Source organism: Pyxicephalus adspersus, chromosome 5 (genome assembly GCF_032062135.1).
Source record: "Pyxicephalus adspersus chromosome 5, UCB_Pads_2.0, whole genome shotgun sequence".
Taxonomy (NCBI): domain Eukaryota; kingdom Metazoa; phylum Chordata; class Amphibia; order Anura; family Pyxicephalidae; genus Pyxicephalus; species Pyxicephalus adspersus.
The window spans coordinates 90,213,750-90,235,629 of NC_092862.1; the positions used below are offsets into that span (position 1 = coordinate 90,213,750).

Here is a 21,880-nt window from a genome sequence, read left to right on the forward strand (position 1 = left end):
TGGAGCTGGTGATGGCAGCTTTAGGGGGATGCAGCAGTAATGGGTTCCTGGACCTGTCATCGCTGCGGGGTGCCTACAGAAATGTGTATGCCATAGTTGACATGTATGTTGGTAAATTCAACTTTAAGTGTTCTATCAGTGGGTTATTAGAACGTTACACACACTACAGATACAACACAATGCACCATGTTAGGGTTGTGGTGAGTTATGGCCTGTTATGCCATTCACAATGAACGGTACAGCAGGTGCATTCCCATGATTTGTGACAATGGACATTAATGTGCCTTTTTAAAAGTGTACTCTATAACAAAATAAAGACTGTTCATAACAGAATAACATATTCATATATCATCAGAGATGTCTGATGTTTAGGATACACTGTCCATTACATTAAAAAGAGACCGTCACCATAAAAATGCAGATAAAAGCAAACATATTTCAAGTATTTTAAATGAATTTTTGCTGTTTTCTTTTCATGAAGTATGATGAAAGGGAATACTGGCATTATATCAAACATTGGGACACCCAGCAGTTGTTTCGGGGCTTATGAATGTCACAAGGGGAAATACACACGTTTTAAGAAGATTCTGGTAAAATAAAACGTCTAGTGACAGGGCCCCTTTAAATGTAATTTAGTTAGGGTTTGCAGTATCAAAAGAAACCCTGTAAGTACATTGTTATTGGCCCTGCACAGTGTCTACAAGGAACGCCTTCTGCTTCCATGTATTTCCCGTAACATTTTTATGACTCTTCTTGACAAACACAGGATCTGACTCCCTACAACACCCATCCGCAGCTCAAGGAAAGGCAGCCTGTGACACTACAGATACAAGTGCGCGGGGCTTAGCACGTCATACACAGGTAAGGATGCACAGTACTACAACCCCGGGATATGCCTCATACTAGACGTGTTTTACGTGTTATCTCTGGCAGAAGTTACTATAAGTCACGTGACTCAATGAGAAAGCAAGAATGCTGCGATAGTAACGATGTCTTGTCAGGGAGTGACATCACGTGGGCGTGTCATTCATCAATGGGACTGTCACTATGAGCTAGAATTAGTAGCAGTGTATACAGACGCGCAAGGTACTGCAAGCTGCGGACGTTTTACAAGGTCACTGCAAGATCAATAGGTGGGTAAGAAAAAAAGAAATAGATGCGTTTATGTATTTATTACTGACATATTGAATATGGCAAGTGCTTTTATTTTTTCTGACATATTGATTATGGCATGTGATTTTATTTCTTCCTGGTTAGTATCTGGATAAAAGATGCTTAGAACATGCAGACATGTATGTTATATGTTTATATGTTATAAATACATACATACAACAGTGCTAAATTGCTTTAAGTGTACATATTGACAGTTAAACTTGCACCCTCATCTTAGGTCTAGCATTGCCTGTGGTTTATTTACTTAAGAATTGCTTTTCATAATTAGAAGTCTTTTGGCATGCAAAAACAGTGGAAACTGTTCAATAGTAGGACAATTGGACAGAAGCATCTCCCATTGATGGCAAGGCATGCCCACTAAAGCTTATTTATGTGGGCCATTACTATCCCCCTATCTGCTCTTGTGCTGTGTGGTCACTCCTCCCTCATGTCTAACTTGCAAAGAAGCACCTCCTGTCAGGAGTACCAGACTCCATGTACCAATTATCTGCTCTCCTCCCCCACCACACACTATTCTTAGCAAGGCCACACTCCTTCCCGGTGTGTCTAATTCACCCATTTTTGTTGAGTTCCAAAACCCACATTGTAGCACACCCAGGAATTGACAACAAACCACCTACAAAACAAATCACTTACACTCTACCTACCGCCCTGATAAATATCTGACTTTTCAATCAGAAACATATTGGTCAGATGACCCACAACATTCTGCCCTTTCTGATTTGATCATTTGCTGAGAGACAGACAAAGAGCGAGCAGTTGGATGTGTGGTGGGGACAGGAGAGTAACACAACTACTTGGTCACTTGTTACTGGTCACTGAACTTTAATTCCAATTACTCTTCACACTGGACAATGCACTTACTCTGCAAACTGGACAAACAAGGGTAAGTAAAAACCAGATGAGTATAAGGTTGGAAGATGGAGCTGGGGACAGGAGGTGCTCTGTAATTAGTGTAAATACACCAAAGTTACATTAATGTAAATGTTTTACTGATTAATTCTCTTAAATGCATTATTGAACTGCTTGACCAGTTGAAACCAGTTTCTGTAACATAGAAACAAATCAATAACCAGTTTGGAGGTCACTGACTGTTCATAAACCAAAGGGTATTTCTGCTTTTGCTTTCTCTCATTCTGTACATTTTCACTATTGGAAATTGATGTAGGCAAAATATTTTGACCTGATGTTGACATTTTCACTCAATTTACAGCTATACATACAGCTCCCCCAAACCGGTTATTCTACCTTTGCATTCATATAGCGACCCTATTTACTTAAACCCTAAAGGCATCAAAATATATGACAATTAGTATTCCTACAGGTAACATAATTTTAATTAAAAAAAAAACACTCGATCGGATGTGACCAAGTGACTACCAATGGGAAAAAAAAAACAGTAGATGCCAGATACATTTTCAGCAGCATGGAATTACAGTAGAAATCTTGTGTCATAGCTTGAGAAGGGGAAGGAATTGTAGTCATAAGAAATAGGATGTGAGCAATTATAGGGCTACAGTTGGTAACAGGAAAACAAAAGGCAAGAGAACTCCTAGCTTTGTTGATGGGTATACAGCTACAGCAAAGCACAGCTACACAATGTGGTTTTGAATTTGTAAGGTTCCGTTCCGGGATGGGGAGAACACTGGTATATATGTTTGGCTGTTGGGTATCTTTTACTTGACATTGTTTATGTTTACTTTTAAGGACTAAATATGGCCCCAGTCAAAGAAATGGAAAGTAAACAACCAAAATCAATGTAAGTATTCAGTATTTTATGGAAAATGACAAATATCTCATCATTTCGGGTGCACTACAACATTGATTGATCACAGGAGTTTTCAGAACTAGCAGTCACAAAGAAAGTTTGTACCTATTTTGTTACCGTGATCACACATTTTAGGATATTGTAGAGTATATAATAAACAAAACAATAATACCACACCACCTGGTAAATTGCTTTTGTCTTCTATCTGATGATGTTCGTGTCTCATGTGTGTTATACAAACTCTCATGTCATTTCTCTTGACTCTCACGACTCTTTAATTTGCTATCACCAGTATCCCACTTGCAATATCCTGCAATATGTTGGTGAATGTGAAAAACACACTGCGAGGACCCTAGTATATCAAATCCTTTTAAATGTAATATTATTATCATCTACATAAATTCTAGAATTAAAAGCATGTCAAATGTATACAGACTTGGGTTTCACCTTACAGCTTTCTCAAGCGTTGTTAGATTGCCACCATATACAGTATTTACTATATTTACTCTATATATATGCAATCTGTTCTGATACATTTTTTAATACATCATACATTTAATAATACATCATAATAACATCTAAAGTGTAGCTACATTTTTGTACATAACCTACATGGAACTGTGTATTTGCACACAATATTTCATAATGCATAACACTATAAAACAAAAACCCTACTATTTAATAATATATAGTCTTTGATACTATCCTTATTCATTTTGCATAGCTTTTTTCAGCTTGCTTTGACCTTTTTCAGCTTGCTTTCAGCTTGCTTTAAAGATTAAAAACGAGTTTTGGCTACACCCCCAGGTCTCTCTATCACCTAGGCAGTGAACTGCAATCTGGTAAATGCCATCCTTGTAAGAATGTGTTTGTAATCCACTGCCACTGCCCTAATTATGCAGAATTTTTTTTCCTTGCCTGGAAATATGTCACTCAAGTTCAACTGGTCTGTCTGCAGCTGCTTCCTGCTTGTTTTCAGCTTGTGAGCTCTTGTGCAGTGAGGGAGGGGGAGTGAATGGAGAAGAAGGTCAGGAGAGGAAAAAAACGTAAACTTGCCAGTCACAACATGGCCACTTCTAAACACTTTATAAATCATTACATTTTTCATGGATACACGCTGACCCAGAGAGTGCTACCAGAGAAGACTGACATTTTAGTGCAAGTAAGAATAGATTAATTATTGAAAGACTAGTTTTTGAGTATAGTTCCTCTTTAAACATTTATCTGTGTAAGACCCTGGTCTGGTGTCAGTGCTTACCCAACACCAGTCCCCCAATCTAACGCTGCACTCTTCACCTATAGCAAGCCCCTGCTCAGCTGCAGGAGGCTCGTTGTGCTGTCCCACTCTGGCATTTGAAGCACTGGGTCTCAAGTTTGAATCTTGGCCAGGGCACTATCTGCATTAAGTATGTTAAGGTCTCTCTGTGTTTGTATGGGTTTTCTCCCATGTTCCAAAAATATGCACTTAATTTGGTTAATTGGCTTCCCCCACAGATTGGCCTTACTGTGACTGTTAATGCATGACTAGGGACATTGGATTTGGAGCCCCTTTGAGAGACAGTGAGATGACTTCAGACTTTGTAAATCTCTGCATAATATGTTGACATTATATAAATACAAGTAAATAATAAGAATGTATTGCAGCTGTATTCATTTCCGTTTTTATATTTCTTTATTTTACCTGGTATTTCAGACAGTAACACACTTTTTGTGTGAGGAATGTAGCCACCTTTGGAGAGTGCTAGACTAGTAGATTTAAATGGATTTTATAACTCCAGAGGACACGTTTTAAGCAGTTATGGCAAATGTTTTACCTTTTTGGGGTATAGCTTTTAACAAAATTTTAAAAAAATACCATTGTATGCACTGAAATTTGTAGGATGGGAAATGGTTTGTCTCACTCTGTGCTGAATGGTATTAACTTTGCAACTGCTATTTGGGCAGGTTTGCCTGTTAAAGGAAGTTGAAAATTCACAGACTTACTGACAGGATCAGCATAAAATACAACCATGTCCCTGGAAACAGATGAATAAAAATGCCTTTTTCATTCTACTGATAGACTGTATCTTTTATGTTATGTTTATTTTGCTCTAAAGTACACTTGGAATTAAATGTTTTTTCCCCACAAGCCAAGGTGGTTGCTAGACCTACCCAACATTTAAGAAATTAAACTATTGTTCAAACATGGCAGCCACTTTTTCCTGGCTGTACATCATTTTCGTGAAATGCAGTACTGCCTGATCAAATCACAGAACCATAAAATATTATTTGTTGATGCTTATACCAATTGAAAGGGTTATCAGTGTTTTCATATCTCCATCTCCGATAATGTCTGAAATTAGTTATTAATAAAGTCATGTTTTAAAGAGATGATTATAATGTACTTACTTTATGAGTTTTATCAAAAGGAGAAATATCTATCAGCCTTTTTTTTATAAAGGAATACACAATGGAGGAGAGTCGGTCTGAAATGAAACAATTAATAAGTATAGATAAATAAGTCTAATAATGATACTAATATAAATAATAAGGTAAAAGAAGAATTCCATAAGGAAAACTCACTGTTGACATAGGTACAGGTTGACAATCGAAAATCCGGCCATCCATAATCTGGTTCTTTCAGTTTACCGGCATGAATTTTGGATCGCATTTTCAATACAGGGACTGCAGTACACGGTTTGGCCATTGATGTTTCGATGGCGCTGTTCTGCAGAAACAGCTGTTTGCTGAACTAAATACACGCTGAGACGTCCCTGCTGCCTGCCCCCATGAACTGTGCCAGATGTCCGCGGGTGCTGCGAGAGGAAGGCTGGCCTGTGTGTGGAGGTGAGAATAAAAATCCGGCACACCTTAGGTCTGGAGGTTGCCGAATTTTGATTGTCAATCTGTAGCAGGAAAAACGGAGCAGCACGTTCGCAGCCAGCCACCAGGGGACTAGTGATGTGGACACAGGGTCCTTAAAAACACGAGATGTAAACATTAGAATGGAAGTGCGGCTGTGCTTCTGATTTGCACAGGCGCACTAGGTGTTTTGAGGCCGGAAGTACTGCGCTTGTACAATGGATAGCACAAGCGTAATGAATGACATGATATTAGGAGAAACAGGCAGGGGGAGGAACAGGAATCCTTCATATCCTGCTCTAGGTGTTGTTTAATAGGTGTCCCTCGTAGATCACCAAGGGGAGAAGGGGACCAATGAAAGAGAGAAATATGCATGGTTATATTAAATGTGTATAACATTTTAGGTTCATGGTAAAAAAGAAAAAAAGGGAGGAGGGTGTAACATAATGATAACAAAGGAGAAGAATTGTAGACAGTGGCTACTATCAGGTAGACTCAACATATAATATACTCTGGAATCCACATTTCATTACAGAAACTAGAATAAAGCGTGTTTATGTTACTCATCTCCCCTCTTTCTCCTTTATGTAACAAACTAGATAGGTGGACACCAAATTTATCTCACGTTATGCAATCTTTACTGTTTTGTTCAATTCTCTATTTTTTTTTTAATAATACTAATATCCCTTGTTGGTAACATCCATGTATGGGAATGTGGGAAACAGCAGGATGTGGATTTCCTGTTCATATCATTTCAAGCATTCCAGACACTTTGTAACTTAATGTCAGAGGTCCGCTATTTATAACTTTTTTTGAAGATGTCTTTTTTGAACATAAGGGTTATTAAAGATTTTTAGCCTTAAAAATTAAGCACAACCAAATTCTAACCTCTTGTGTGGATTTTTTTTTAACAAGTTACAGATTACACCTTTAGGATAGAAAACAAGTCCATAGAAATAGCTTTATGTAGCAGCTAGAACATCAAAGTATAGGACAGGAGAGAGAAAATGACATGCTTTTGTAGGCATTTATAATGAAAAAAACAAAAGGACACTAAATAACATATGTCTCCTACATCCCCTGAGGAAGCCTTCTTGGTGAAACACGTCGAGAGCTGAGATTATCACTCTGTGACCCTATACTTATCATCAGAATCTCGTGTTAAAGTGTTAACACGAGTTCAGTGTCATATCTATAATAGCACAGTACTTTTTTGTATAGCTGAAATAACAGCTTAGCCGAACTTTATTTAATTTGAATAAAATGTTGTAAATCTTTTTGTAGTAAAACTTCTGTTGTAAAACTTCTTTTGATTTTCTCATTATGAATGCCTACAAAACCATGTCTTTTTCTCTCTCCTTGCCCTTTATTTAGTTGACATTTCCAGGCTTTACACAGTGAGAGAAACAAGTATTTGATCCCCTGCTGATTTTGTAAGTTTGCCCTCTGACAAAGAAAATGGCCAGTCTATAATTGTAATGGTGGGTGTATTGTAGGTGTGAGAGACAGAATAACAACAAAAGAACCCTCAAAAACCCAGTGCTCAAAAGTCAGAGCTTGATGTGCATTGTAATGAGTGAAATAAGTATTTGATCCCCTATCATCCAGTCTGGAGACTGGCTGAGCCACTCCAGGACCTTCATGTGCTTCTTCTTGAGCCACTCCTTTGTTGCCTTGGCCGTGTGTTTTGGGTCATTGTCATGCTGGAATAGCCATCCATGACCCAATAATAATGCCCTGGCTGAGGAAAGGAAGTGCTCACCCAAGATTTGACTGTACATGGCCCTGTCTATTGTCTCTTCAATGCGGTGAAGGTCTCCGGTCCCCTTAGCAGAAAATCACTCCCAAAGCATAATGTGTCCACCTCCATGTTTGACGATGGGGATGGCGGCAGTCATAGGCAGCATTCCTCTTCTTCCAAACACGGCGAGTTGAGTTGATGCCAAAGAGCTCAATTTTGGTCTCATCTGACCACAACACTTTCACCCAGTTCTCCTCCGGATCATTCAGATGTTCATTGGCAATCTGCAAATGGGCCTGTGCATGTGCTGTCTTGAGCAGGGGGACCTTGCGGGCTCTGCAAGATTTTAGGCCTTCACGGCGCAGTTTGTTATCAATCGTTTTCTTGGTGACTGTGGTCCCAGCTGCCCTGAGATCATTGACAAGTTCCCCCTGTGTAGTTCTGGGCTGCTTCGTCACTGTTCTCATGATCATTGCAACTGTTCTCATTGATCATTGCAGATCTTGCATGGAGTCCCAGACCGAGGGAGATTGGCAGTTATTTTGTGGGCAAACGTACAAAATCAGCAGGGGATCAAATACTTATTTCCCGCACTGTATCTATATATATATATATATATATATATATATATATATATATATATATGACATAGTCTAAAACATTTATACCATAGAGAAAATGGAACAATCAGACAAATGAAAGTGTCACAATTAAGAGTTGCTCTTACTGTAGAAAAAAAAATCAGTGGTGTGGGCAGCCAAGTGCAGCCGTCAGGAGCCACTGTTTCTTCCACCGATCTGAACATAGCCTAAATGTCATCCACATTGGGTTATGTGTACTAAAAGTACCAAATCCCAAAGGTACAGTTGAAATGTCTGTGTATCTGAATTATGTAAAAATGGCACAAGCCTCTGTAGTTATCCTGACTAACATTGACAATTTCAAAGAAATAGTTTACATGTTAACTGGAAAAAGTGTATTTTAACTTGAAATACTGGGTTTATTTTCTGAGGGAAGAGGATTTATTGCAGTAAGCAAAAACAATTGTTTCTGTGGCTATCCAAGGTGTATAAGAATTGATGAATAGACCCTATCCAAGTCAGAATTTAGTCCAACCCAGTCAAAGGAATTCACATTTAGGTAATTGGAGCAACAATGCCTTAGACATTCTAGACAAGGATATGCAACACGGACTACAGATAAACAAAATCCAACAAATATGTTGAAAATGACATGTAGAAGGTAGTAAATTAATGTTTTTTATCTTTAGAAAGCAGCCCCAGACTGGGTAAAAAAACTGTCCTGGCAACATGCTGTGTGGAAGCAGTGGTCTTTTTCCAAAAGTTTACCATTTCCCTTGCCTAATTGGAGCATGTACCCCAATCATAAGGGTGCATGAGCTTTGCTTTTTACCAAGTTATAGCACTGGCTCCATAGGGGGCTTGATAAACAACTTCATGAATACAAAGAGCAGGGGGCAAGCTTTACTTTTCAGACCGTGGCTGTATTCTGAAGAAAATAAAAAACTGCAAATATTTTGTTGTGATGAATATGGATCTTTTTTAATTGAGCTGAAAGCAAAAAATAGGTTCAATATTGCAATAATAAAATGCACCACAACCTAATGACCTGAATATTCTTACATTTTGAATTGCTAGGGAAAAAAGGACTTTACAGGTCTCAAATCCTCACCTGGAACAGATGAAGGACGATATACTATATCATTTTGATCTTGGAACAAATACTCATGATTTCCAGGACCTCTTTGGGGATGTAAAGGTAACAAAATAAAAAGTCTGGAAATAACCTCTTTAAATACAATATTGCCTTTTCAGGAAGTTTTTTTCAGCAGAGTTTTTTTTTATTTGTTAATCATTCTTACTTTTTTAAAATCACATAACACTACATAATAACACATTGTTTGGATTTTAACTTACTGTGAAGCTAGGGCTGAAACAGAAGTGTTACATGACAGATACTGTAAAAGCTTTCACAAAGCTTGCTTTATAGGTGTGGGTTTACTGAGCATTACAGCTTAATATATTCACAGTTAAGAGATATGCTTTTAAAGCTAAGTGTGACTATCTTCTGTATAACAGATTAAAGAGATAGTTTCAAGGTGAAAAAAATTGTGACAACTATTTATATCCAAGTAGTTAAGAAGAGGATATGGTTAAAAATTAAGAAGGTTTTCACTTAAAGGATAGCCTTTTACAGATCAGCTTTTAAATGCAATTTTCTTTAGGTAAATGCTGTTATGTGTGTAAATGTGTGTTATCAATGTGTGTAAAAGTTTAAAAAAAAGAAACCATTTTACCATCTATAGTTATTAATTACTGTAAATTTATGTGTGGCATACAGCCTTTGCTTTCTGTTCATAAATACTTCTATGTTACAATGTTGCAGTACTCAATCTCTCTCTCTCTCTACCCATGTGTAATGGACCTACTGTATATCTTACTGTTTTTAGTTTGTATGTGTTGGAGGCAGTCCATCAAGGATGAAAGCTTTTGCACAGTACATTACTGGAGAACTGAACATGGGAGACCCTACAGCAGACATTCCTAACATTTGTGCAGGAACAGACCGCTATGCTATGTATAAAGTAGGACCAGTGCTATCCATCAGTGTAAGTTAACCATTTTGCTTTAATACAATGATCTAAAGGCTAAGGTACATTGGTTACAACATGTCACTATTGTTTTTTTGGCTGTAAAATATCAACATGTTCTTACTTGAATAATATTTACATCTTTGACTATTCCCTTTGTCATTACTCTTGTTGAACAGATAAGTAGCATGGTAGTAGCTTAAAGAGGAACTATACTTAAAAACTAGTTTTTCAATTAATAATCTATTCTTATTTGCACTAAAATGTCAATCTTCCCCAGTGGCACTGGCTGGGTCAGCTTGTATCTATGCAATAAATAATGATTTCTGAAGTGTTTGGATGTAGCCAGCTTGTGACTGGCAAGTTTACGTTTTCTTCTTCTCCTGACCTTACTCTCCACCTCCCTCAATGCACGGAGCTCACAGGCTCAGCAGCTACAGACAGAGCACAGTGACAAAAAAATCTGCATAATTAGGACAGTGGGAGTGGATTAGAAACACTCCCACCAAGGATGGCATTTCCCAGATTGCACCTCACCGCCTAGGCGATGAAGAGACCTGGGGGTTTGGAAAACTCTTTTATTGTTTAACCTCCCTAGCGGTATTCCCGAGTGTGACTCGGGGTGGAAAAAATTGCAAAAAGCGGTAATCCCGAGTCACACTCGGGGTACCTTTGAGGGTCCCTCTTACCTTATCCCCGCGCTCCAGCGGCAATCTCACGATCCCGCTAATATAATAAATAAATATAATAATTATACCCGGGAGTCAATCCTAAGAATTACAGGCCCACAATATAAACAAAAATTTCTACGCAAAAAAAATAGGATCACTTTTTGCATCAAAAAATGACAGAATTAGAACGCTAGGGGGTTAACCCCCCCTAGCATTCTAATTCTGTCAGTTTTTTAATGCAAAAAGTGAGCCTATTTTTTTTGCATAGAAATTTTTGTTTATATTGTGGGCCTGTAATTCTTAGGATTAACTCCCAGGTATAAAAATTTTATTTATTAAAATATAATCATGATTTAAAAGATAATAAATAATTATAAATAATAATTATTCAAAATATTGAAATAATAGACCAAAACAATGTAATTTATCAAAAAAAACTAATTTATCAAAAAATTTCAAAAGGTCAGGGATAATAGTGGGCAAAATGTAAATCAGGGCACTGGGCAATTATGTTTGGTGTACTTAAATATGTACTTTTATTTTTATTATATGTTGTGAAGTGTTTTTTACTGTAAAAACCATTTAAAAGCAGATTACATTGTAATCTGCTTTTAAATTTTGGCCCAGGCCACACCCTCTGAATACATCACAACTCGCATCACCAGAAAGATGTCACATCTTCCTGGTGATGCGAGTGGTGATGTCCTGCCCTGGCTCACCCCCTGCATTCACCAACACTGCTGCTGCTCGCATCTCCAGGGAGATGCAATGCACAATGCAGGACTTCTGCATTGTGCATCGCATCTTCCGTGTGATGCGAGCAGCAATAGTAAATTCGGGGGATGGTGCCAGTGATTTCCCGCTGGCACCACCCCCAGAATTTTGCTGCTCGCATCTGCAGTTAGATGTGATGCACAAGTCCTGCATTGTGCTTCGCATCTAACTGCTGATGCGAGCAGCGGTGTGGCTGGGACCCCGGGTGGTATTTAAAAGCAGATTACCCAGTAGTTAAATTTCAGGCCACGCCCCCTAATTCAGAAACGTCCTGGCATCAGAGCGGGATCATTAGATCGCGGCTGGAGCACGGGGCGCAGGTAACGGGGGCTTGTTTTTTTACTCTGAGAGTGACTCGGGATTACCGCTTTTTGCAAGTGGAATCCACCCCTAGTGACACTCGGGATTACCGAGGGGTTAAAGGTCAAAGCAAGCTGAAAAAAAAAGTATTCAGATGATTATAACTTTGGCTTATGTTATCCATAAGGGAAACCTGATTTTGTGGGTATAGGTACGCTTTAAGATCAGATAGGCAGCTTCTAAATCTAGTGCTAAATACCTTAAAGGTTTGTTCAATTTTTTTACTACAAATATATTTTTCTTTTGCAGCATGGTATGGGAATTCCATCTATCTCAATAATGCTTCATGAACTTATCAAACTTTTGTATCATTCCAAGTGTTGTGATGTCACTATTATTCGTATTGGTACATCTGGAGGCATAGGTAAAGCCTATTTTATGAGTTTACCAAGTCACTTAAACTGAACCCCACAATAAATGTACCCTAAAAGATATTTAAAGGTTTAATCTTATCTATAGCCAAAAGTGCCCTAACTTGCTAATATTTGAAGCAGAATATTTTACATACCAACATATGTAGCAACATATTATTATTATTATTATTAATAATAATAAACAGGATTTATATAGCGCCAACATATTACGCAGCGCTGTACATTAAATAGGGGTTGCAAATGACAGAAGAATATAGACAGTGACACAGGAGGTGAGGACCCTGGCCCGAAGAGCTAACATATGAAATGCAAAGACCACAGTCATCTTTATGACACTATATACTGTATACAGGAAAGAATGTGAGTAATCTTTGGGCTTATGATTACCTATTGTAAAACTTCTGGAGCTTTAGAACGTTTGACCTGATAAATGGTAGAAACATATGTTCAGAAAATACATAAAAACCAGAAGTTATTATATTCTTTCAATCTCACTGATTTCTCCCAAAGCAGGATGGTGATTTGTCTGCGGATCTTTAAAGCGGGTTTATTCACTATGGAAGTGCTGTGAAATGATTTACAATATAGCCTATAGATACCTGAATATGCTTACTATAGTAAACAGAAATATTGTTACTTACTGTGTTAACTGCCACTTGCACATTTGTGTTGCTCTTTGCTCTATTTACTGATTATATAATCAGTAAGTAGAGCGTGCTGTTCAGGTTAGTTTTGGACTGTTGAATTTCAATAGGGAGAGGAAAACATTACATAATAATATAGGAATATGGATATTGAGTTGTGAGTATAGAAGGTCAAAAATAGTTAGCGAGATTGAATCTTGATGCTTGTGCAGTTAACTATTATTATAAGTGGGCTAAATATTTCTTGCACAACCATCAACCACCATTGTTTGGCTTTTAACTTACTGCAAAGCCGGTTCAGAGACAGAAGTAATACATGTCATATACTGTAAAAACTTTCACAAAACTTGCTTTAAAGGTGTGAGGTTGGTAGTACTTTGAAAACTCTAGAAGCTTGGGAATTCTGAAGATTTGGATTGGTGTAATACCAACTTTAACTCCTGAATTGTCTGCTTCACCTCAGCTACAAAGCTTTAACATACAAAACTCTAAAGTGTTAAAATACTACAGGACTCATGAAAACTGAGCAGAACAAACCAGACCACTGTCATTGATTGTCATGAGCCACACATTATTTAGGAAGTATTATGATCTGTTCATTTCCCACCTCTTCAGTGATTTTTGGTCAGTGACAATTCAGGATTCCTCATAATGTAGCTTCTCAGACTTCGCAGAATTATGAATCTCTGATGAGAGTTTTTATTAGAATTAGATTCATCATAAAACTACAACCTCTATGCGAGAGTGAGCACTCCTTCCCAAACCTTATCAAGATTAGGGTCCTTTCAAAACTTTGCTTTTGAGAAATGGGTTCCAATGAATTATGGTTATTCAACTATTATCCTAATATCTGTGTAACTGAGAGCAATGACACTACATTATGGTTAGCAAAATATATTCTATATGCCAGTGACTATCAGGAAGATGAGACCAACTATGCACATTGTGCCCCCTGGCATTTAATTGGCTACTGGCAGTAGCCTTAGGCAAATCGAGTCGAGGCAGGATCAAGTTGTTTTACTGTTCAATAAATGGTGCCTTTGTCTGCATTTAGGTGAAGGATAATTGGAAAAGAAAGCACCTACTTTTTGGAACTTCTTGGTCCTACCAGATATATTACTTACTGCATCACTGCAAATGTTCAACCGTAGGATCTAGGCAAGCCCCCTAAAAACTCATCATGCATTCTACAAACATGACAATAGAAATTTATATTTTTAAGGTTTTAGTATTATTCTTTTTTTGGAACTTTGTATGACCTAATATAAACCAAGATGGTGTTTAATTGTATTTCTAAATAGTATAAAAATGTATAAGTAAAACTTTTTCCTGAATTTAGATTACCTGTTATAAATATATATTTATCTGTTATATTTAACTGTTGACATCAGAAGCTTTATTTTTTAATTAACTAATTTTCCATTTTTTTTTTTGTTTCTTTAGGTATTGAGCCAGGCTCTGTAGTGATTACAAGTCAGTCTGTGAATCCCTGTTTCGAGCCTCAGTTTGAACAGATTGTTCTTGGTAAAACAGTAATCCGTAGTACAAAACTGGATGCAGAACTGGCCCAAGAGTTGGTTCAGTGCAGTCAAGAAATCAATGAGTTCAATACTGTTATCGGAAATACAATGTGTACTCTGGACTTCTATGAAGGTTTGTTTAACCTCCCCAGCAGTAAGCCAAGGTGTGACTCAGGGTAAAAAAAAAAAAAAAAAAAAAGCTGAAAGCGGTAATCCCGAGTCACACTGGGGGTAATTAAAAAAATAAAAAATTAACTCTTACCTTCAGCGTCCTCCAGTCTCCTGCCATTATCTGGCCGCGTCCTCTTCCTCAATCTGTCCCCCGTAGAGTGCTCTGACGTTCCCCGGGAGTTCCCGGTGACGTCGGTGTGTACAACCGTCACTAGAGGCGTGGCGAGAGTTTCAAATTATTTTGTATTGCATTCAATACAAAATAACTTTATTGAATGCAATACACTGAATTTATATGTCTAAAATGTATTTACCAGTATAATATAATAGTATGAGTATAATAAAGTTTGAAACACTATATCATAGCAATGTTTAATATTACATTTTTTTTGTTTTATTTAAATTACCATTTTGACATGATTTTGTGTTTCAAACTTTAATATACTCATACTATATTATTATACTGTAAAATAAATTTTCATGAAAGACAATGTACCACTTTAAATCCAGACAGAAATAAACCACCCAGGAGGTTAATAATATTTCCTTTGATTTAATAAGCTAAATTCTTTGTAATCTATATCTACTATTTTAGCATAAAAAATATTTTAACCCAAACCTCCTTTTCATTTTTATCAAGCTTTTTACTAAATTTGTTTGATTGCAAACCCTTTTTAGCTGGCAATTCTTTGTGATAATTGTGTTTTTTTATCCTTTTGCGTTACTGAGCCATTTCTTTCCTATTACCACAAAGCCCAGAGCATTTTTTTTTCATTTTAGCAATGTCTTGGTTCAGTCCATACTTTTTTGCAATCGTAGTAACACATTGTAATCATATTCTACTTTATTTTGCTTTATAGGTTTGAAACTACACACAGGGAAATAAAATTGGAATTATTTGGCAAAGGCACAAGATAACACCACAGTATCGTAAAACTGTAACTGTTATTCATACCTTTATTATTATCCAGTATTTATATAGCACCAACATATCATGCATCGCTTTACATACTCCATAGTCATGTCCAATCTCTTAATTACTAGTTTTCAAAAGAAGGCACATAAAAAAATATGTGTGAAACCCCCAATTTTTTCTTTTTGTCTAGAGGCGTTTAAACTATTTTTAGTACATGGGAAGTTGAGCAAACACTATACAATCATTATGGAGTGCCCTGATCTTTAGTCTTATTTTATTTCACAAAGGCCAAGCACGTCTTGATGGAGCAATCTGCTCATATACAGAAGAGGAGAAGATGCAGTACCTAAGAGCTGCGTATGAGGCTGGCATTAGAAATATTGAGATGGAATCATCAGTGTTTGCAGCAATGTGTAACATAAGTGGACTGCGAGGTAAGCTCACTCAAAGCACTGGTTTATACCATTCATAATTCAGTAAGTAAAATAGGGGTGTTGGAAAACATACTAATATTTTCACAGAACATACACTGGGGAGGAAAGTCTAGGATTTTGTTCTTAAAGAAGTACCCTTCTTATATCTCTAACCTGCTGCTGCTGAATGTAAAATTCTGCTCGGTAAATAAGCTTTTTGGTGCACTATATTGTGAAGATTTCCTTGCATTCCATCTGTTTACATCATAGTATGTCAGATTATATACAGTATATATACACATATATATATACATATATACACGTGTATATATATATATATATATATACACACAGTTAGGTCCATAAATATTTGGACAGAGACAACTTTTTTCTAATTTTGGTTCTGTGTATTACTACAAATAATTTTAAATGAAACAACTCAGATGAAGTTGAACTGCAGACTTTCAACTTTAATTAAGTGGGTTGAAAAAAAAGATTGCATAAAAATGTGAGGAACTAAAGCCTTTTTTTAACACAATCACTTCATTTCAGGGGCTCAAAAGTAATTGGACAAATTAAAAAGCTGAAAATAAAATGTTCATTTCTAATACTTGGTTGAAAACCCTTTGCTGGCAATGACAGCCTGTAGTCTTGAACTCATGGACATCACCAGATGCTGGGTTTCCTCTCTTTAAAGCTCTGCCAGGCCTGTAATGTAGTGGCTTTCACTTGCTGTTTGTTTGTAGGCTTTTCTGTCTGAAGTTTAGTCTTCAACAAGTGAAATGCATGCTCAATTGGGTTCAGATCAGGTGACTGACTTGGCCATTCAAGAATATTCTACTTCTTTGCTTTATTAAACTCCTGGGTTGCTTTGGCTGTATATTTTGGGTCATTGTCCATCTGTATTATGAAACACCTCCCAATCAATTTGACTGCATTTAGCCTGATTTGAGCAGACAGTATGTCTCTAAACACCTCAGAATTCATTCGGCAGCTTCTGTCCTGTGTCACATCATTGATAAACACTAATGTCCCAGTGCCACTGGCAGCCATGCGTGCCCGAGCCATCACACTGCCTCCGCCATGTTTTACAGATGATGTGGTATGCTTTGGATCATGAGCTGTTCCACGCCTTCTCCATACTTTTTTTCTTGCCATCATTCTGACAAAGGTTGATCTTAGTTTCATCTGTCCAAAGAATGTGTTTCCAGAACTGTGCTGGCTTTTTTAGATGTTTTTGAGCAAAGCCCAGTCTAGCCTTTCTATTCTTGAGGCTTATGAGTGGCTTGCACCTTGCAGTGCACCCTCTGTATTTACTTTCATGCAGTCTTCTCTTTATGGTAGACTTGGATATCGATACGCCTACTTCCTGGAGAGTGTTGTTCACTTGGTTGACTGTTGTGAAGGGGTTTCTCTTCACCATGGAAATGATTCTGCGATCATCCACCACTGTTGTCTTCCGTGGACGTACAGGTCTTTTGGCTTTGCAGAGTTCACCAGTGCTTTGTTTCTTACTCATGATGTACCAAACTGTAGATTTTGCCACTCCTAATATTGTAGCAGTTTCTCAGATGTTTGTCTTCTGTGTTTGCAGTTTAAGGATGGCTTGTTGTCTGTTAACAGCAAAATCTTCCACATACAAGCACCTCGCCCCCCCCCCCCTCAAAACTCTATGCCTTTTAGCTGCTTAATTGATAATGACATAACAAAGGAATTGCCCACACCAGCCCATGAAATAGCCTTTGAGTCAATTGTCCAATTTCTTTTGAACCCCTGGAATGAAGTGATTGTGTAAAAAAAGGCTGAAAGTCTGCAGTTCAACTGCATCTGAGTTGTTTCATTTAAAAATAGTTGTGGTAATGTACAGAACCAAAATTAGAAAAAAGTTGTCTCTGTCCAAATATTTATGGACCTAACTGTATATACATATACATAAAGATGCAACAATTCTCACAACATGGTTGCTCATTGCACTATATAGTCTCTTTCTTCGTTGCTCCTTTGGTTGCAGTAATGTGGTAGCACATCTTTCTGTAAAATGGCATTGATTTTGGCTTTGTTGACATAGTATTGATTCCAGATTAGTGCAAGTGTGTATCATTTTGCGCTCCTTTGTAGTATTATAATGAACTTCCATGTTGAACAATAATGAGACTTTATAGTGCAATAGCACAAAGCTAAGTAAGGGAGAAGAGGGAGTCAGGTGTGTGTGTGTGTTATGGCAGGGAGTGATGCACCTTGTGTGCCAGCCCTGTCATGGTGCCTCAAGTTGTATACTCAATATATGTCTCTAGATCATCTAACTCTAACATTTGTAACATGGAGAAACCCTTAAAATAATGTTCATGTCTTCAGGGAACCCCTACCATAATTACACAGACCACAGCACAGTGTGATGGTCAAAAGGAATAATTCTTCCTACATTGCTAGGCAGCAGGAAGAATTTCACCTTTCAATTAGCCAAAAAGATCATTGAGGGTTACCTAAATTTACCTGACTGACAAATTACTCATGGTTTAAGGAACTTCTAGCAACCTGTTGAGAAAACCTAGGGTTCCACAGAACCTTGGTTTAGAAACATTGATCTAACTAGTTTATTGTGTAGTAATCATGTCTTAACTTTCAAAGCCTGTAAAAGCTTTTCTTAAAGGGTTAGGGCACTGAACTAAAGCTAGAATGTACTATGATAGATGTGTTAGTGAACAAGAATTGTATTGTGATTCCTAGTTCCTAGCGTTAGTTTTAACATGCTGTGACATTGAAGAACTTATGGATAGAAAATTACCACTTTATGGTAGCACTCTATGAAAGCTTATGGCTGGATTGGTCACACAGGTTTGGTATACTTTAATTAAATAATCATAGATTGAAACAAAAAAAAACTATCCATATTTGATGGTTGAGATGATTTGAGATTTAATGGATGCAATTTATTAATGAATATATTTTCTATTTCTTAGCTGCAGTGGTTTGTGTTACACTTTTGAATCGTTTGGAAGGTGACCAGATCTCTAGTTCCCATGATGTGTTGGTGGAATATCAACAAAGACCTCAGAAATTAGTAGGATATTTTATTAAAAAGCATTTAACAAAAGTTTAGAGTGTGAGCACAAATGTATATCTCATATATTTATATTGTACATATATGCATCCATATTTGTGTTATTTTGTACAGCTACAGATGTATATTATGCATCAATATTTGATAGTTGTTGTTAAGTTATGAACTTATGTTTCCCATTCTTTTATACTCCTGATAAATCAAAATAGCTTATATGAATACATTGCATACGTACTGTAAATTACAACTGAAGTGCCAGTGATAAAGGGAATTTTTCCATTTGTTGTCTCATGAGACCCATTTTAAGTATTGCATTTTTTTAAAATATGCAGTTTTTGCTGATCGATAATGTTTCCTGCAAAAGGCTTCACTGCACAAGTAAAAGACCAAAGCTAATATGAGGCTGGCATTAAATCATTTTTAGATTCACTAATCATTGTTTTCATCACATAGTATTCACATTTTTTTTAACCAAACCTAATGTGATTATAGCTAAATCTTTTGTGAAAGTTGTTTAAATCTTGCATGAAAACATTGATTATTACACCCCTTTTTATAGCTCTGTCATATGTTAAAAAAGACAAAGATCAGTTTCTGTCAGTCATGGTAGTACTTCTCCATGATCCATAACAATCAGAAATAAGTTTTTATTGTGATGACGGCTCGTAACTATTGAAAGATTTAATTTGATTGTATTCTTTTGGTTCTGTAAAAACATCCTGTTAAAATTACAGTTATCTTTATATAAGTTTCACAACAAATGTGGACAGTTAAGTTGGATGTTTAGGTATATATGACATGTTAATATATACTGAAAAGAGCTTGAAATAAAGAACATTCCACAACTGTGGAAATAAAAGAAAATTGGTAACTTATATTTGTTATTTATTACTTAACCAGAAATACTGCATATTGTAATAATGTTTATTATTATCTGCAAACTAAATTCCTGGAGGATAATAATATTGTAGATGTGATTTTCAAACACAAAAAAAATTATCTATTATGTTATTTGACATGTTTTGGAGTATTTTATATAATTTAAAATATAAAAAACATCAATAACATTTACTTGTAACAAATGTTTCTGTGACAAATAGCAACAATATAGGAGTACAAAACAAGTGAGATTTAGCCAGTTCTTATACTGTGGCTATTATTTGTCACTTACAAACAAACAAAGAAAAATGTATTTGCCTGCTCTATTTAAACTTGCTATACTCATCTAGGGCTGGCATATTCATGTTTTTGATATATATATATATATATATATATATATATAAATATATATAAGGGTGGAAGAAAACTCCCTAATCTAATACTAAACAGTCCTCTAATTATAGTCTCTGAAGCAGAGACTCTGAATAAAATTTCCATTTATCGTCATGTCATCAGGCTTGAGCCATTTTTTGGAGTGTTTTTTTAGATGTATATGTTATTACAATATCTATTTCTATGTTATTCATAGTTAGCATCTTTATTGTCCAGATATTGTATATACCATTTTCTATCAACAAAATCGGGGATGTGGTGTTTTATTATTGAGGCTACTCAAAATCATTGGTTTATACAATATGTTATTAGTTAGATCTACATTCCAGTTCCATTTCTACTTCCCAGTATCCATGTCATAGTGAGAGCTGTACTCCACCACACACAGTTCACTTCCAAATATACATGTCATCAACAGGACCTGCATATAATAATGCCACATTCTTAAAAATTATTATTATTGCCCCACTCTATTGCATATGCATCATGCCGCTCCAATACACCTTTACATTACTAGCAGTGTAACGATAATAAGTTCGCATAAGTATTAGGTTGCTGCATACAGTATATAGTAACTTTAAATGCCCTTTGCTTTTTTGGGCTGTCTGACAAAATAAGAGCCAGGAACTCTGGCTTCAGGACATACCCTCTTATCCTCTGTGCCAGGGACACAGAGATGGACACAGTGTATATGACTAACGGGAGGCTGGTAATGCTGCAAGTTGCTAAACAGAAAAGCACACATCCAATGCAATGTCACACACTCATGCATGGCTGCACAACTCCATGAGAAATGACTGAAGGCTGTACTGCAGTCAAAGAGGGGGACATGCGGACAGAACAGTAACATACACACTTTTTAACATATTAAAAAAAAAAGAAAAAGGTTGGGGAGTATGAGCTAAGGAAATTTAGAAGCAACTTGATAGAACCCTGTTCCAAATCTAAAGTACCCTTTTACCCTTGGGAGCTTGAGAAGATCGTTTCCAGTGGCTTGTACCAGTAGAACAAGTGTTAATGTCTTCCGTTTTGCACCTCAGCTTCATAATACTTTGGGGGAGTGTGCTGGCAAAAGATTACCCTCTTACTTGATTTTTTTCTTTGTAAAGTTCATACATAGAGGTATAAATAAATCTGTCAAAATAGATAACTGGCTTTGAAACAGTCCTTCCTAATCATATAATCTGCTAAACTACATGTGCTATTATGAGGAGGATTTTGGAATCGGAGACCTAAAACAATGCAGTAATTTGGCAGGTAAAAATTTGAATTTATCCAGCCATATGGATAATTATTGCTTTTTCCCCCACGCTGCTCTAACATATAGTTGGGAAAACAACATAATGCGAGATTTAGTTATTTCAAAAGCAATATTAAATACATTGAAAATGCTTTTGATAATGCTTTTTATCACACTTCTAAATACCAGTTAAAAGAATTAACAGTTCACTTTTTGTCAGGGGACTACTTATAAAAGAATTTAGTATCATTAAATCCAACACACAGAAATGTGAGAGGGACTTGACGAATGCAGCCTAATCTGCTGAAGTGCATTTTATTGTTTTCCCAG

At 36.6% G+C, this 21,880-nt stretch overlaps 1 protein-coding gene across 8 annotated transcripts; it reads left to right on the plus strand.

The window, feature by feature from the left end:
* Positions 1–763: 763 nt before the first annotated feature.
* UPP1 (uridine phosphorylase 1) lies at positions 764–19,902 on the plus strand. 8 transcript variants are annotated; one of them, XM_072412096.1, is made up of 9 exons: positions 894–1,133; positions 2,881–2,932; positions 4,436–4,521; positions 9,182–9,302; positions 9,994–10,152; positions 12,189–12,303; positions 14,401–14,610; positions 15,852–15,998; positions 18,938–19,902. In XM_072412096.1, the coding sequence occupies exons 4-9, from the start codon at positions 9,225–9,227 to the stop codon at positions 19,075–19,077; spliced, it is 849 nt and encodes a 282-aa protein (XP_072268197.1). In that variant the 5' UTR covers positions 894–1,133; positions 2,881–2,932; positions 4,436–4,521; positions 9,182–9,224; the 3' UTR covers positions 19,078–19,902. The 8 variants fall into 8 exon arrangements, with proteins under 8 accessions (XP_072268193.1, XP_072268194.1, XP_072268197.1 ...); XM_072412097.1 differs by having other exon boundaries at positions 4,436–4,501; XM_072412092.1 differs by lacking the exons at positions 894–1,133; positions 4,436–4,521 and adding an exon at positions 764–861.
* Positions 19,903–21,880: the final 1,978 nt, after the last annotated feature.